Source organism: Macaca nemestrina, chromosome 18 (genome assembly GCF_043159975.1).
Source record: "Macaca nemestrina isolate mMacNem1 chromosome 18, mMacNem.hap1, whole genome shotgun sequence".
Taxonomy (NCBI): domain Eukaryota; kingdom Metazoa; phylum Chordata; class Mammalia; order Primates; family Cercopithecidae; genus Macaca; species Macaca nemestrina.
Window position 1 is genome coordinate 2814695 of NC_092142.1, and position 16069 is coordinate 2830763.

Genomic DNA, 16069 nt, shown 5'->3' on the forward strand with positions numbered 1-16069 from the left:
TTTAATTTCAGTTGGCAAAGAGTGACTGAGCCAGAGCCTCAGCACGGGGGCTGTTCGGGCTCCCCGCCCTCTGTGCCCTGAGCACGCAGACCCGCGTGTGAATGCTGGCCCTCTCCTTGGCCATCCTCTTAGAATTCTTGAGACAGAGGTCAGCCTGCCCTGTAACACAGAGCCAAGCTTCTAAACGGGAAGCATGTATGGGCAGGTTAAAGCTGGCCTGGTTCCTGGATCCCTTCATCCCCAGAGGCCAGGTGCTCCTTGAAAGAAACTTGCACAGCCTTTTCTTCTACCAGTTCCCGCTTATCTGGCCAGCACCCCAAGGAACGAGCCCACAGTCTGTCCCAGCTCTCAAAACAAGGACTGGGGTGTAGCCTCCCACATTCCCACTTCTAAACGATCTGGTGTCTTGCTGGGAGAGAGTCCCTACCCCTGGCTGGCTGGCAGGATTGTGGTGACTGACAGGGACCATGAGCAACACCCTCCTCCAGAATCAGGGGAGCCGAGGTCCTACCCCTACCCTCCCATCAGAGAGCAGTTCCCAGACATGAAATTTGCATACCATACAGTTCACCCATCTAAAGCCTGCAGTTCTGTGGTTTTTAGTATAGTCACAGGGTTGTGCAGTCATTGCCACTGTCTAATTTTAGAATATTCTCCTCGTCCCAAAAAGAACCCCCACTCCTGCCATGGACCCATGACCAGGGGGTCAGGCGGTGGTTCCCAGCTGGAGGGAGGATGGGACATGAAGCGTCGCAGGGTCTCCTTCCCCTGACCTTCAGAATCCAGGCTTCCGGGAGGACTGCAGCAGGGGCATTGATCACAATGACCCACCTGTTCTAGACATTAACGAGGTAGGGGGAGAAAAGACAGGTGCCCCATCCTGGAGGGCTCTTCCTTCCTTAAACACCAGCTGCTTTGCACTATGGTGGACTTCAGGCGTTACACTTTCCACCAAGACCATGGAGAACTTCCCACATTCCATCCCTAAGAGACATCCCTGGGCTCTGTCCTATCTGTCCCCACAGTGTCTGTGTCTGATGAGGCCCGCGCAGAAGTGAATGGCCTGAAGGCCTCTCGCTTCTTTAGTCTCGCTGAGCGGCTGAACGTGGGTGCCGCGCCTTTCATCTGGCTCTTCATCCGCCCTCCATGGTCGGTGAGCGGAAGCTGCTGCAAGGCCGTGGTTCATGAGAGCCTCAGGGCAGAGTGCCAGCTGCAGAGGGTGAGTCTGGGCGAGGGGCAGCACCTGCGAGGCCACCTGCAGGGTCCCACGGCACAGGAAGACCCCGAAGGTAGACCCTGGACCCTGGAAAGTCAGGAGCCTAAGGGAAGTGAAGATGCAGAAAACTGAGAGTGCAGATGTGGGGAACGCATCTCGAAATTACCTGGCACAGAGGAGGAAGCCTGAGAGCCAGGGTGGGCTGCAGAGTTCTGGGCACATGTGCTAATGGCTGGAAACTCAGGGCTGAGGCTGCATGGGGTAGTTGGAGCTCAAGACCCAAATCCGGCCGGGTGAGGTGGCTCACGCCTATCATCCAAACACTTTGGGAGGCCGAGGCTGGAGAATCGCTTGTGGCTAGAAGTTCAAGACCAGTCTGGGCAACATGATGAAACCTCATCTACAAAGAATACAAAAAAGCCAGGGGTGGTGGTCCCAGCTACTCGGGAGGCTGAGGTGGGAGGATCGCTTGAGCCTGGGAGGTTGAGGTTGCAATGAGCTGTGACTACGCCACCGCACTCCAGCCTGGCTGACAGAGCGAGACCCTGTTTCCATTAAAAAAAAGAAAAAGAAAAAAAAAGACCGAAATCTGAGAGTGACCCTCTGCAGGGGAGGGAGGGCCAGACAGCAGGGCCATGGGCATGGGACCCAGAGACACAAACAAGGGAGGGTGGCCCCCAGGCAGCTCTCTCTGCTGGAAATCACACTTCTTTCTCCTTTTTTTAAAGACTCACAAAGCATCCATATTGCACTGCTTGGGCAGAGTGCTGAGTCTGTTCGAGGTGAGTCAAATTGTTCTCTGCACTTGGACTTTGTGTTTGATACATCCCTAGCCAAGATCCTAGAAGTGAAAAGCAGCAGAAGGGGGAATCCAAGGCCCAAAACAAAAGGCAAGCCTTGCCCAGAAAGGCCCAGCTGAAGAAGCCAGGGAGTACATATGCGCCAGGCCGCGGGCTCCGATCCTGGCTCCATGACCCATCTGGTGGGGGAGTAGGGGGAGGTGAGAACTGCAGAGCAGATAGCAAGGAGGCATTGAACCTCGATGCTCGCTCGTCTGCTGGCCCTGCTTCTGGTGGGCTTCGCCTGCCCATGTGGACCTCTCTGCTCTTGATGTCCTAATGGACTTTGTGATCCGTAAACCCCCTTGGCAGCAAATTGAGGGAATGTGGTGGCTTCTAGTGACAGGCTTGGCAAACGCATCAGAGAGGGACACTGAGGAGAAGCCCTGAGAGCCACCACTGAGGGCCACCAGCACTATCCTGGCAGTTGAGGGCAGTTCCTTTGGCCGCAGGTGAGAAGGGCAGGCCTTTGATGGTGCAGAGCTGAACCAGGGATTGTGCAGGCCCAGCCCAAACATAAACCCTTCCAGGAAGACAGCAGGGCTTTTGTGGCCGGAGTTCTTTTTTTTTTTTTTTTTTTTTTTTTTGAGACGGAGTCTCACGCTGTTGCCCAGGCTGGAGTGCAGTGGCGCGATCTCGGCTCACTGCAAGCTCCGCCTCCCGGGTTCCCGCCATTCTCCTGCCTCAGCCTCCTGAGTAGCTGGGACTACAGGCACCCGCCACCGCGCCCGGCTAATTTTTTGTATTTTTAGTAGAGACGGGGTTTCACTGTGGTCTTGATCTCCTGACCTTGTGATCCGCCCGCCTCGGCCTCCCAAAGTGCTGGGATTACAGGGCCGGAGTTCTTGAGTTCACACTCCTCACTGGCTTTGGAGTGGTGCCTCTGTAGAGAAGTCACTTCTGCTCTGATTTAGATAACTCATTTTATTAAAGCTCAGAGCAATGTGTGTTACCACTTTGTATAGGGGCCGGGTGTGGTGCCTCATGCCTGTAATCCCAGCACTTTAGGAGGCCAAGGTGAGTGGATCACCTGAGGTCAGGAGTTCAAGACCAGCCTGGCCAAAATGGTGAAACCAGGTCTCTACTAAAAAACACAAAAATTAGCTGGGCTTGGTGGCAGGTGCCTATAATTCCAGCTACTCAGGAGGCTGAGGCAGGGAGAATTGCTTGAACCTCGGAGGTGGAGGTTGCAGTGAGCCGAGATTGCACCACTGCTCTCCAGCCTGGCAACAGAGCGAGACTCAGTCTCAGACAAAAAAAAAAACAGAGTATGGAAAGGGAGGAGGCTGGTGAGTAGAGTGACTGAACATCAAGTAAAGAATAAGGGCCAGTCATGGTGGCTCATGCATGTAATCCCAGCACCTTGGAAGGCCAAGGCGGGTGGATCACCTGAGGTCAGGAGTTTGAGACCAACCTGGCCAGTGTGTTGAAACCACATCTTTACTAAAAAACACAAAAATTAGTCAGGCGTGGTGGTGGGCACTTGTAATCCCAGCTACTCAGGAGGCTGATGCATGAGAGTTGCTTGAACCTGGAAAGCCGAGGTTTTAGTTAGCCGAGATCATGCCACTACACTTTGGCCTGGGTGACAGAGGGAAACAACAACAACAACAACAAAAAAAAACAGCCAGGCACAGTGGCTCACGCTTGTAATCCCAGCACTCTGGGAGACCAAGGTGGGTGAATCACCTGAGGCCAGAATTTCAAGACCAGCCTGGCCAACATGGTGAAACCCCATCTCTACTAAAAATACAAAAATTAGCCGGGCATGATGGTGGGCACCTGTAATCCCAGCTACTCAGGAGGCTGAGGCAGGAGAATTGGTTGAACCCAGGAGACAGAGGTTGCAGTGAGCCGAGATGGTGCTATTGCATTCCAACCTGGGTGACAAGCAAAACTGTCTCAAAAAATAAAAATGAAAAAGAGAGTAAGGGAAGAGTGAACTCTGCTGGGATTTATTCTAGGATGAAGAGAAGCAGCAGCAGGCCCGTGACCTGTTTGAGGAGGCTGCTCATCAGGGATGTCTAACCAGTTCCTACCTCCTCTGGGAAAGCGACAGGAGGACGGATGTGAGTGGAGCCTGCTCTGGGTTAGGGGGAGGTTCGCTGGACAAAGGCATAGTTGACGCTTGGTCCTTGGATGCAGTTCTGTCCGCAAAAGGGTGGTGGCTCTTGCTGCTCCCAACCTGTCAGCCTCCAGGAGCCACTGGTCAGTTGGCTGTTCTTGGTACCTCCAAAAATGACTCCCACCATTTGAGAGAGAAGAGGTGGGAAGTTAGCGTAGTGTCGGCCCTTCTGAGTCTTGGTTGTGAGTTCCTCCCAAGACACAGTTGTATAAAGGCTCGGTGATCTTCTCCCATTGACAGGTGTCAGATCCTGGGCGATGCCTCCACAGCTTCCGAAAAGTCAGGGACTACGCTGCCAAAGGGTGCTGGGAAGCGCAGGTGAGGTGCGGGGCTGGGATGATGTGGGGAGCTGGCCTTTCTCCTTCTGACCTTGGGGCAGGACTATCTGGGCTCCCACAGGGAGGCCAGGATTGAGGGATACCGTAAGATCGGTTCAGCACTGGAACTGAGTCTTAAAGGACAGGTACACAGTGAGAAGAGCTGGGAAATATGTTATTCCTCCATGCCCATCCACCCTTGCCTCTCAGCCAGCCAACCTCTTAATTTTCAAATGCTTGTGACCTATAGCTGCTGTCAAAATTTGTGCCATTCTTGAAATTTGTCCCATAGGTAGAACTGATCTTAACAACAAAACTTGAGGCTGCTTGAGAGCAGAGGGGCGTGTAGAGTCCCTTCCTGCTTCCTCTTCCTGTTAGGGTCTTGCTCGTCATGTCACCTGGTCACCAAGTCATCCAGGGCTAGAGGCAGGAAATCAAGCGCTGGTAGACTCTCCCCTCACAGCTGTAAAGAATTTGTCAGGGCCAGGCGCGTTAGCTCACGCCTGAAATCCCAGCACTCTGGGAGGCCAAGGCAGGTGGATGACCTGAGGTCAGGAGTTCGAGACCAGCCCGGCCAACATGGTGAAACCGTCTCTACTAAAAATACAAAAATTAGTTGGGCATGGTGGCAAGCGCCTGATACTCAGGAGGTTGAGGCAGAAGAATCGCTTGAACCCGGGAGGCAGAGGTTGCAGTACCACTACACTCCAGCCTGGGCGACAGAGCAAGACTCTGTCTGAAGAAGAAAAAAAGTTGTCAGGACAAATCAAAGAAAGCTCCTATTTGCCAAATGGATAGAAGCTTATTCTTGTCACCCCACCAAGTGGGTGGCAGAGTGATCTGTGCTCAAATGCTAGGGACAAAATTACAAATTGATAATGGCCCAGCCCAAGGTGTCATAGTACATTGTGGTATTCACATCCAAAAAGCCAGTCAGCAGATTTACAAGAAGGCCAGCTGTGGTGGCTCACGCCTGTAATCCTAGCACTTTAGGAGGTTGAGTTGGGAGGATCGCTTGAGCCCAGGAGTTCAAGACCAGCCCTGGCAACATAATAAGACCCCATCTCAACAAAAAATTTAAAAATTAGCTGGATGGGCCGGGCGCAGTGGCTCAAGCCTGTAATCCCAGCACTTTGGGAGGCCGAGACGGGCGGATCACGAGGTCAGGAGATCGAGACCATCCTGGCTGACACAGTGAAACCCCGTCTCTACTAAAAAATACAAAAAAACTAGCCGGGCGAGGTGGTGGGCGCCTGTAGTCCCAGCTACTCGGGAGGCTGAGGCAGGAGAATGGCGTGAACCCGGGAGGCGGAGCTTGCAGTGAGCCAAGATCACGCCACTGCACTCCAGCCTGGGCGGCAGAGCGAGACTCTGTCTCAAAAAAAAAAAAAAAAAAAAAAAATTAGCTGGATGGGTTGGGTGCAGTGGCTCATGCCTGTAATCCCAGCACTTTGGGAGGCTGAGGCGGGCAGATCACGAGGTCAAGAGATGGAGACCACCCTGGCCAACATGGTGAAACCCTGTCTTTACTAAAAATACAAAAAAAAAATTAGCTGGGCGTGGTGGCGCGTGCCTATAATCCCAGCTACTTGGGAGGCTGAGGCAGGAGAATTGCTTGAACCCAGGAGGAGGAAGTTGCAGTGAGCCGAGATCATGCCACTGCACTCCAGCGTGGCAACAGAGTGAGACTCCATCTCAAAAAGAAAAAAAAAAATTAGCTGGATGTGGTGGCATGTGCCTTGTAGTCCAGCTACTCAGGAGGCTGAGGCAGGAGGATCACTTGAGCCTGGGAGGTCAAAGCTGCAGAGAGCCGTGATCGCAACACTGCACTTCAGCCTGGGCTACAGAGGGAGACCTTATCTCAACAAAAAAATTGTTTATGAGAAATGCAGCAACGTAGTTCTGTTGGAAACTCAGGGTAATCAATAAGAATAGGAAGACTCTGATAGAAGTTCAGGGGAGCCTCAGTTGATTCTCAAAAAAGAGGAAGTAGGGCTGGGCGCAGTGGCTTACATTTATAATCCCAACACTTTGGGAGGCTGAGGCGGGAGGATCACTTGAAGCCAGGAGTTCTCTCTCTGTTGCCCAGGCTACAGCACAATGGTGTGATCTCAGCTCACTGTGACCTCTGATGCCTGGGCTCAAGACTTCTGAGTAGCTGGAACTATAGGCGGCCGCCACCACACCCAGCTAATTTTTGTATTTTTAGTAGAGACGGGGTTTCACCATGTTGGCCAGGCTGGTCTGAAACTCTTGACCTCAAGTAACCTGCCCGCCTCTGCCTCCCAAAGTGTTGGGATTACAGGAGTGAGCCACTGAAGTTGACCAAAAAAAAATTAATAATAAATAAATAAAAAGAGGAAATAAACTCAAGTGGTTAGAAATTGGAATGTTCAATCTTATTACTAGTCGTAAGAGTGCACTTTTAAATGAGATATTTTGGGCTCATCGTATTAGCAAATTATATATGTATGTATGTATATATGTGTGTGTGTATATATGTATATTTCTCTGTGTTTGACTGGTAATTTCTGAAAATAGCTGTTTTTTTGTTTTTTGGTTTTTGGTTTTTGGTTTTTTTTTTTTTTGAGGCGGAGTCTCACTCTGTTACCCAGGCTGGAGTGCAGCAGCGCGATCTCTTGGCTCACTGCAAGCTCCGCCTCCCGGGTTCACGCCATTCTCCTGCCTCAGCCTCCCGAGTAGCTGGGACTACAGGCGCCCACCACCATGCTCAGCTAATTTTTTTGTTTGTATTTTTAGTAGAGACGGGGTTTCACCGTGTTAGTGAGGATGGTCTTGATCTCCTGACCTTGTGATCCACCCGCTTCGGCCTCCCAAAGTGCTGGGATTACAGACATGAGCCACTGCGCCTGATCTGAAAATAGCTGTTTTTAATAATCACAGTGTTTGCTGGTATGAAGCTGTGATGAAGCAGGTGCTCCTATTCCTGGGTGTAAACATTGGCAGAAGCCTTTTGGAGAGCACTGGGTTGTGTGACCAGAGACTTAACACAGCTGCCCCAGGCATTAGCCGTGTAAGAAACTGAGACCTGAGCCACGGTGGAAAGGCTATTGACATTTCATTATATATCTTTTCTCATGTCATCTATGACTTTTTCAAAAAAGAAGAATAATTAAAACCTGAGCCATCCTCATTCCCGAAGCTTGTGAAGGTTTAAGTTAAGTGGGGCACTGCGTCCGTATGCATTTGCTGCCTGAATGGCCCATTGCTTCAGAAATGGAAAACCACAACACAGCTGCTACCTCACACTCATGTTTGTCTTTTCTTCCTCAGCTGTCTTTAGCCAAAGCCTGTGCAAATGGAAACCAGCTTGGACTAGAGGTGAGAGCTTCCAATGAGATCGTCTGTCAGCTATTTCAGGCTTCCCAGGCTGTCAGTAAGCAGCAAGTCTTCTCCGTGCAGAAGGGACTCAATGACACAATGAGGTGAGGCATTCGGGCTGGGGCTTCTAATTAGAGCGGCGCGACAGCCTCCAGGGGAAGGGAGCCCTGTCACAGGGCGGCACAGAGTTCCCTATCACCCTTTTTTTTTTTTTTTTTTTTTTTTGAGACGAAGTCTCGCTCTGTCGCCCAGTCTGGAGTGTAGTGGCGCGATCTCAGCTCACTGCAAGCTCTGCCTCTTGGGTTCAAGCAATTCTCCTGCCTCAGCCTCCTGAGTAGCTGGGACTACAGGCACCCGCCACCTCGCCCGGCTAGTTTTTTGTATTTTTAGTAGAGACGGGGTTTCACTGGGTTAGCCAGGATCATCTTGATCTCCTGACCTCGTGATCCGCCCGTCTCGGCCTCCCAAAGTGCTGGGATTGCAGGCTTGAGCCACCGCGCCTGGCCTGTTTTTTTGTTTTGTTTTTTTTTTGAAATGGAGTCTCACTCTGTTGCCCAGGCTGGAGGGGTGACGTGATCTCAGCTCACTGCAAGCTCTGCCTCCTGGGTTCAAGCAATTCTCCTGCCTCAGCCTCCTGAGTAGCTGGGACTACAGGTGCCCACCAGCACACCCAGCTAATTTTTTTTATATTTAGTAGAGTTGGAGTTTCACCATGTTAGCCAGGATGGTCTCGATCTCCTGACCTCAATCCGCCAACCTCAGCCTCCCAAAGTGCTGGGAATACAGGCGTGAGCCACCACGCCTGGTCTTGGGTAATACCTAAGTTACTGTGGACTTTTTGGAAGAAAATATCCTACTCTGCTTTCTTCAGTTACCTATTTTTTTTTTTTTTTTTTTTTTTGAGACAGGGTCTGGCTCTGTCACTCAGGCCAGAGTGCAGTGGCATGATTTCAGCTCACTGCAGACCTCCGCCTCCCAGTCTCAAGTGATCCTCCCGCCTTGCCCTCCTGAGTAGCTGGGACTACAGGTCACACCACCACACACAGCTAATTTTTGTATTTTTAGTAGAGACAGGGTATCACTCTGTTGCCCAGGCTAGTCTTGAACTCCTGAGCTTTTCAAGCGAGCCTCCTGTCCCAGCCTCCCACAGTGCAGTGACCTTTTTTAAGCCATAGAACACATTGAACACTTTTTTTTTTTTTTTTTTTGAGATAGGCTGTCTGTCACCCAAGGTGGACTACAGTGGTGTGATCTCGGCTCACTATAACCTCCGCCTCCTGGGCTCAAACCTTTCTCCTACCTCGTCCCCCAAGTAGGACTACAGGCACCACACCTTGCTAAATTTTGTATATTTTGTAGAGATGGAGTTTTGCCATGTTGGCCAGGCTGGTCTCAAACTCTTGGCCTCAAGCGATCTGCCCACCATGGCTTCCCAAAGTACTGAGATTACAGGCGTGAGCCACTGCTCTGAGCCTCCATTGAACATCTTAAACATCTTTCTGAGATGTTGAGATTCATATTTCCAATTCCCAAAGCTGGGACACAGCCTTTTCTTTATGGCCAGTCTCTGTAAGCATCAGCATGTCACATGAAACTCAGCGGCCCTCAGGAGCCCTGCCATCCGGGGCAGCTGTCATGCTGACCACTAAATCACAGAGAGAGTAAAATGGAAAACATGAATGATTTTCAACTTTATGCATGAGATTTCAGATACAGTTTGGATTTACAATGGGAAGCCTCTGGTTACCCCATCAGGAGACAACACCCAACGCATAGTAAGCACTCAGTAAACGTTTACATATTTACAAAATGATCAGGTCAGGCCAGGCGTGGTGGCTCACACCTGTAATCCTAATCCTAAGTTTTTTGTTTTGTTTTGTTTTGAGACAGAGTCTTGCTCTGTCACCCAGGTTGAGTGCAGTGGTGCGATCTTGACTCACTGCAACCTCCGTCTCCCAGGTTCAAATGATTCTCCTACCTCAGCCTTTTGATTAGCTGGAATTGTAGGCATGTGTCATGACGTCTGACTAATTTTTGTATTTTCAGTAGAGACGGTTTCACCATTTTGACCAGGCCTCAAGCGATCTGCCCACCTCAGCCTCCCAAAGTGCTGGGATTATAGGTGCGGGCCACTGCGCCCGGCCAATCCTAGCACTTTGAGACACTGAGGAGGGAGGATCGCTTAAACCCAGGAGTCTAAGACCAACCCCATCTCTATGAAGAAAAAAGAATTATCGGGCCGGGCGCGGTGGCTCAAGCCTGTAATCCCAGCACTTTGGGAGGCCGAGATGGGTGGATCACGAGGTCAGGAGATCGAGACCATCCTGGCGAACACAGTGAAACCCCGTCTCTACTAAAAAATACAAAAAACTAGCCGGGCGAGGTGGCGGGCGCCTGTAGTCCCAGCTACTCGGGAGGCTGAGGCAGGAGAATGGCGTGAACCCGGGAGGCGGAGCTTGCAGTGAGCTGAGATCCGGCCATTGCACTCCAGCCCGGGCGACAGAGCGAGACTCCGTCTCAAAAAAAAAAAAAAAAAAAAAAAAAGAATTATCATCCCTTCCCCAGAGAGGCCTGATGTCCCTTTCTGACACACACACACACACACACACATCACACATGCACACTGACGCACAGGCCTAGGGATGTAGCACCCCTTTCCCCTACATTAAATGACACTGGCCGGGCGCTGTGCCTCATACCTATAATCCTAGCATTTTGGAAGGCCAAGGTGGCAGGATCACTTGAGGCCAGGAGTTCACTGCAGTGAGCTATGATCGTGCCACTGCACTCCAGCCTGAGACACAGAGCAAGACCCTCTCCTCAAAAAAAAAGAATGAAAATCTTTTTAAAAAATGGCACCAAGCTGTAGTGCTATTGAGTCCTGTGCTGCCTGTGTGGTGATGCAGTCCCCTTCCCTCTTTCTGTTGGAAGAAATATGCTGATAACACCTTCTAACCTTCTTGGTCTGCTCTCTTTTTTTGGTTTGTTGAAATTCATTTTATGTGTGGGCATTTTTTTTTTTTTAATTTACCAGGGAGATGCAGCATTTGATATAAAACAAAGGTACATTCCCTATTTTAACGTATGCAATTCAGTGGTCTGTTTTATTTTTACTTTTTAATTTATTTTATTTTATTTTTGAGATGAAGTCTCAGTCTGTCGCCCAGGCTGGAGTCCAGTGGCGCGATCTCAGCTCACCACAACCTCTGCCCCCCTGGGTTCAAGCAATTCTCTTGCCTCAGCCTCCCAAGTAGCTGGGATTACAGGTGCCTGCCACTGCGCCTGGCTGATTTTTATATTTTTAGTAGAGACGGGGTTTCACCATCTTGGTCAGGCTGGTCTTGAACTCCTGACCTCATGATCCACCTGCCTCAGCCTCCCAAAGTTCTGGGGATACAGGCATGAGCTACTGTGCCTGGCCCTGTTTTTATTTTTATTTTTTAATTAATTAATTTTTTTTTTTTTTTTTTTTTTTGAGATGGAGTCTCACCCTATTGCCCAGACTGGAGCGTACTGGTGTGATCTCAGCTCACTGCAGCCTCCGCCTCCTGGGTTCAAGCAATTCTCCCACCTCAGCCTTCCAAGTGGCTGGGACTATAGGCATGCACCACCACACCTAGCTAATTTTTGTATTTTTTTGGTAGAGACAGGATTTCACCATATTGGCCAGGCTGGTCTGGAACTCCTGACCTCCGATGATCTGCCCTCCTTGGCCTCCTAAAGTGCTGGGATTATAGGCCCCCATGCCTGGCCCAGTGGTTGTTTTTAGAAGTCAGATGATTAAGCGTGTTAAATCCATCTGCTTTGAGTAAGCTTTGTAGTGTGTTCACAGTAGAGGCCAGTTTAAACCTTAAACACCTGGCTCTTGCATGTTCTCTGTTCTGGGAGGAAATAGAGGCTCATCTGCTCCTCCTCTGCCCTTCTTTTCACGCCTCGGCCCGTCTTCCTGTCCTCCCCTCCACCTCTGAAGATGCCTGTGTCTGGGCTGACACCTGGCACCTGCGCTGCCTGTCCAACAGAATCACCCATCCTCCCACTCCTCTCTTGCTTTCTGTTCACTCTGACCCCTCTGTTTTAAGACAAGCGTCTACAGCCGGGTGCGGTGGCTCATGCCTGTCATCCCTGCACTTTGGGAAGCTGAGGCAAGCAGATCATCTGAGGTCAGGGGTTCTAGACCAGCCTGGCCATCATGATGAAACCCTCTCTCTACCAAAAATACAAAAATTAGGCCGGGTGCAGTGGCTCACGTCTGTAATCCCAGCACTTTAGGAGGCCGAGGCAGATGGATCATGAGGTCAGGAGATTGAGACCATCCTGGCAAATACGGTGAAACCCCACCTCTACTAAAAATACAAAAAATTACCTGGGCGTGGTAGCACGTGCCTGTAGTCCCAGCTACTCAGGAGGCTGAGGCAGGAGAATCACTTGAACCCGGGAGGTGTAGGTTGCAGTGAACCAAGATTTTGCCACTGCACTCCAGACTGGACGACAGAGCGAGACTCCATCTCAAAAAAAAAAAAAATACAAAAATTAGCCAGGCGTGGTGGTGTGCACCTTTCATCCCAGCTACTGGGGAGGCTGAGGCAAGAGAATCACTCGAACCCGGGAGGCGGAGTTTGTAGTGAACTGAGATTACGCCACTGCACTCCAGTCTGGGTGATAGAGTGAGACTGTTTCAAAAGAATACAAGTGTCTCCACTCTATTCAGAAAGGCATTTACCATATTGGGGCATCCTGTGGCATTCTCTTGCGACTGTCTACGTTCTGCCGCTACCTGCATGCCCTGAGGGTCAGGGTTCATCCACTGTGGGTGGATCAACGGCTGTGGGCTGACTTTTCGCTTTGCGCCAGGTCGAGGTCTCGAAGCGCTTGGGTTTGGGAGCACCAGGAACATGTGGTCTTGCGGGAGGGAGGGCCGGTGCAGAGATCTGCAAGTCCATCCACCTCCCAGGAACACAGTCGAAGGATGTGGGGCCTGCTTCGGGGCTGGGACCCATGGAGCCTCCCGGGCTTCCTGTGACATGGCCTCTTCAGCCTAGGTTCCAGGGTAAACCCATGATTCCAGAGCTAGCCAGGTTATTTGGTCGGGCCCAACAGGTGGAGTTGAAATTGCAGACAGGGACGCATGGAGAATGCCTGCCCTAGTTCCCACGCGCTGCTCTTTCCGCAGGTACATTCTGATCGACTGGCTGGTGGAAGTTGCCACCATGAAGGACTTCACAAGCCTGTGTCTGCACCTGACCGTGGAGTGTGTGGACCGGTACCTGCGGAGGAGGCTGGTGCCGCGGTACAGGCTCCAGCTGCTGGGCATCGCCTGCATGGTCATCTGCACCCGGTGAGAAGCCCCCTCGGCCCAGTTGGCAGGGACGTCCTGGCCTGTCCTGGGTTCAGGGTCACCTGCCCTTCACGTGCTCCTCACTGGTTTGTTTTTTTTTTTTTGGAAACCAATTCTCGCTCTGTCACCCAGGCTGGAGTGCACTGGTGCGATCTCGGCTCGCCGCAACCTCCGCCTCCCAGGTTCAAGCGATTCTTCTGCCTCAGCCTCCAGAGTAGCTGGGACTGCAGGCATGCACCACCATGCCCGCCTAATTTTTTTGTATTTTTAGTAGAGATAGGGTTTCACCATGTTGGTCAGGCTGGTCTCAAACTCTTGATTTCAAATTATCTACCCGCCTCGGCCTCCCAAAGTGCTGGGATTACAGGCATGAGCCACTGCACCTGGCCCTTACTGGTTCTTGACTCATGAGCCGTGAGTGTCCCACCTGGTCAGACGTGGAGTGCCATACTGAGGGCCCTCTGCAGGCAGGGGTGATGGAACAGCCTTCAGCATGTGGGGGCCACTGTGTGGGGTGCCTGCATCCAGGCAATTTGTCCTGGTGTGCAGTCTCAGGACCCGGAGTGTGGCCTCACTCTGGCAGGCACAGGCTAAACCGCCCTGTCCCCTGGCTCCTGAGGGCGGCAGGATGACTGATTGGGGAGGGTGGCAGTCAGCTGCCCTTCTCTGAAGTCAGGTTCTAAAGTCTGTTGCCAGAGTTTCCTACACTATTGGAGTTAGAGGGTTTTTCGTCCCCCACTGGTGCCCTGCAGAGCCCACTCCAACCACGTGGGTGTCTCTCAGCAGCAGGGTGCGTCCTTACACGGCAGTCTGTCCCTTTCACATCAGACCACTGCTTTCCTTTAACTAATGCAGGATCCCCTAGTTCCGCCTTTGGGAATAACGTGGAAATGATTCTCACAATACGTTTTGCATTTCCTAAACCAGCTGTCCCCAGCATGGTCTACATTTCCCAAGGAAGTGCTTTCCAGACCAACTCCTCTGTAGAGCCTGGTGGGTGAGGATAGGCTTGGCTGCACACAGCATATGTGTAAGCTACAGAGACTTGTTTCTCTCTAGCACAGGTAACCCAGAGGCAGAGGGTCCGGGCTCAGGTCATTGGGATGTTTTTTGTTTCACGAGGAAGCAGAGGAACCCCATCTCCCATGTTAATCTCTGCCACCAGCTAGGGTGCTGCCCTTGTCCCTGTGACACCTGTACCTGCCACATTTACCTTTGCACTGAGCTTAGTCTTGTGGCCACATCTCACCAGATGGGAACTGGGAGGTGCAGTCTCTTTGGGCCTGTGTGTGCCGGCTCAATGCAGTGTCATTCCCACGGAAGGAGGGAGCAACCCCTGCCACAAGCATCCAGAGCTGTCTTCAGATGTGCTCTTGGGCCTGAATCCAGCATCCCAGGTCTTCCTACCAGAGACAGCTGAGGAGGTTGGGTGGCCGCCTCCCTGGATCTGACCACATATCCATCACCGCAACCTACGACCAAGCTCCTGGGCCACAAACCGGCTGGCAGTGAGAGAATAACCACTAAAAACGTTTCAGGGAGCTGAGTCCAATTTCTTCCCCAACCACAAGACCTGATTGCGGTGGTCCATATAATTATCACCACAGCTCCCTCAAATCAATTCTGCCTTATCTTTTTTTTTTCAAGCTGGGGGACCAGGCACGGTGGCTCACACCTGTAATCCCAGGACTTTGGGAGGCCAGTGTGGGCAGATTATGAGGTCAGGAGTTCAAGACCAGCCTGGCCAACATGGTGAAACCCCGTCTCTACTAAAGATACAAAAAATTGGCCGGGCGCGGTGGCTCAAGCCTGTAATCCCAGCACTCTGGGAGGCCGAGACGGGCGGATCACGAGGTCAGGAGATCGAGACCATCCTGGCTAACATGGTGAAACCCCGTCTCTATTAAGAAATACAAAAAACTAGCCGGGCGAGGCGGCGGGCGCCTGTAGTCCCAGCTACTCGGGAGGCTGAGGCTGGAGAATGGCATGAACCCGGGAGGCGGAGCTTGCAGTGAGCTGAGATCCGGCCACTGCACTCCAGCCTGGGTGACAGAGCGAGACTCCGTCTCAAAAAAAAAAAAAAAAAAAAGATACAAAAAATTAGCTGGGCGTGGTGGTGGGCGCCTGTAATCCTAGCTACTCAGGAGGCTGAGGCAGGAGAATCACTTGAACCCGGGAGGCAGAGGTTGCAGTGAACCAAGATCGCACCATTGCACTCCAGCCTGGGCAATGGGGCAAGACTCTGTCTCTAAATAAATAAATAAATAAATAAGCAAGCTGGACGTGGTGGTGGGCGCCTGTAGTCCCATCTACTTGGGAGGCTGAGACATGAAAATCGCTTGAACCCGGGAGGTGTAGGTTGCAGTGAGCCGAGATCACGTCACTGCACTAATCCAGCCTGGGTGACAGAGGGAAACTCTGTCTCAAAAAAAAAAAAGGTTTTAAAGGCTGAGCTGCCCGCCACCTCTGCTCTCAGAAGTGCCCTGCCCCAACCAGCCACCTCACACCCTATGCTGGGCTCCCTGTTGGCTACTGACATCTCATCTTTTTGGCGTCTGCAGTCCCTGCGCTGGCAGGTGTAGTCCCCGTGCCTCTTGTCCTCTTGGTCAAGTGAATGACACATGCAACCTGCAGAATCCCCAGGACGGAGCAGCCAAGAGACTTGGCCTCAGTCCAACGGGAAGGTGCCTTGCAGGGGCCACTGGAGCAGCGTGTTCCCTGATAGTTGGCACTGGTAGACAGCAGAGAACAGGGTGACCCCTGCCTGGGGACAGTCAGGATTCCAGTCAGGATTCCTGTGGCCACACAGTACCGGGCACAGACTTTCCAACAACCCTTGGGCCCTTTGCCTCCAATTCCTAGATCTGGTGGCTTACCCACCTTCTGAGTCTAAAA

The 16069-nt window shown here is 51.7% G+C and overlaps 1 protein-coding gene and 1 long non-coding RNA gene across 10 annotated transcripts in view; one reads left to right on the plus strand and one right to left on the minus strand.

Annotated features, from left to right (window-relative positions):
* The window catches only part of LOC105485801 (cyclin F), a 52120-nt gene that overhangs the window by 25076 nt on the left and 10975 nt on the right, over nt 1-16069 (plus strand). For 8 of the 9 annotated variants that reach the window (XM_071083940.1, XM_071083939.1, XM_071083938.1 and 5 more), the window contains 6 exons: nt 1026-1219; nt 1945-1998; nt 4020-4124; nt 4421-4498; nt 7792-7943; nt 13010-13174. In XM_071083940.1, coding sequence (XP_070940041.1) covers nt 1026-1219; nt 1945-1998; nt 4020-4124; nt 4421-4498; nt 7792-7943; nt 13010-13174 — 748 coding nt within the window. The remainder of the gene's footprint in view (nt 1-1025; nt 1220-1944; nt 1999-4019; nt 4125-4420; nt 4499-7791; nt 7944-13009; nt 13175-16069) is intronic. The other variant, XM_071083943.1, reaches the window with a different exon arrangement.
* On the minus strand, nt 4495-6586 carry LOC105485800 (uncharacterized). The gene is made up of 3 exons (XR_989795.2): nt 6511-6586; nt 4717-4960; nt 4495-4631 (listed from the first exon to the last, which is right to left on the minus strand). It is a non-coding gene; the product is annotated as an uncharacterized lncRNA (long non-coding RNA).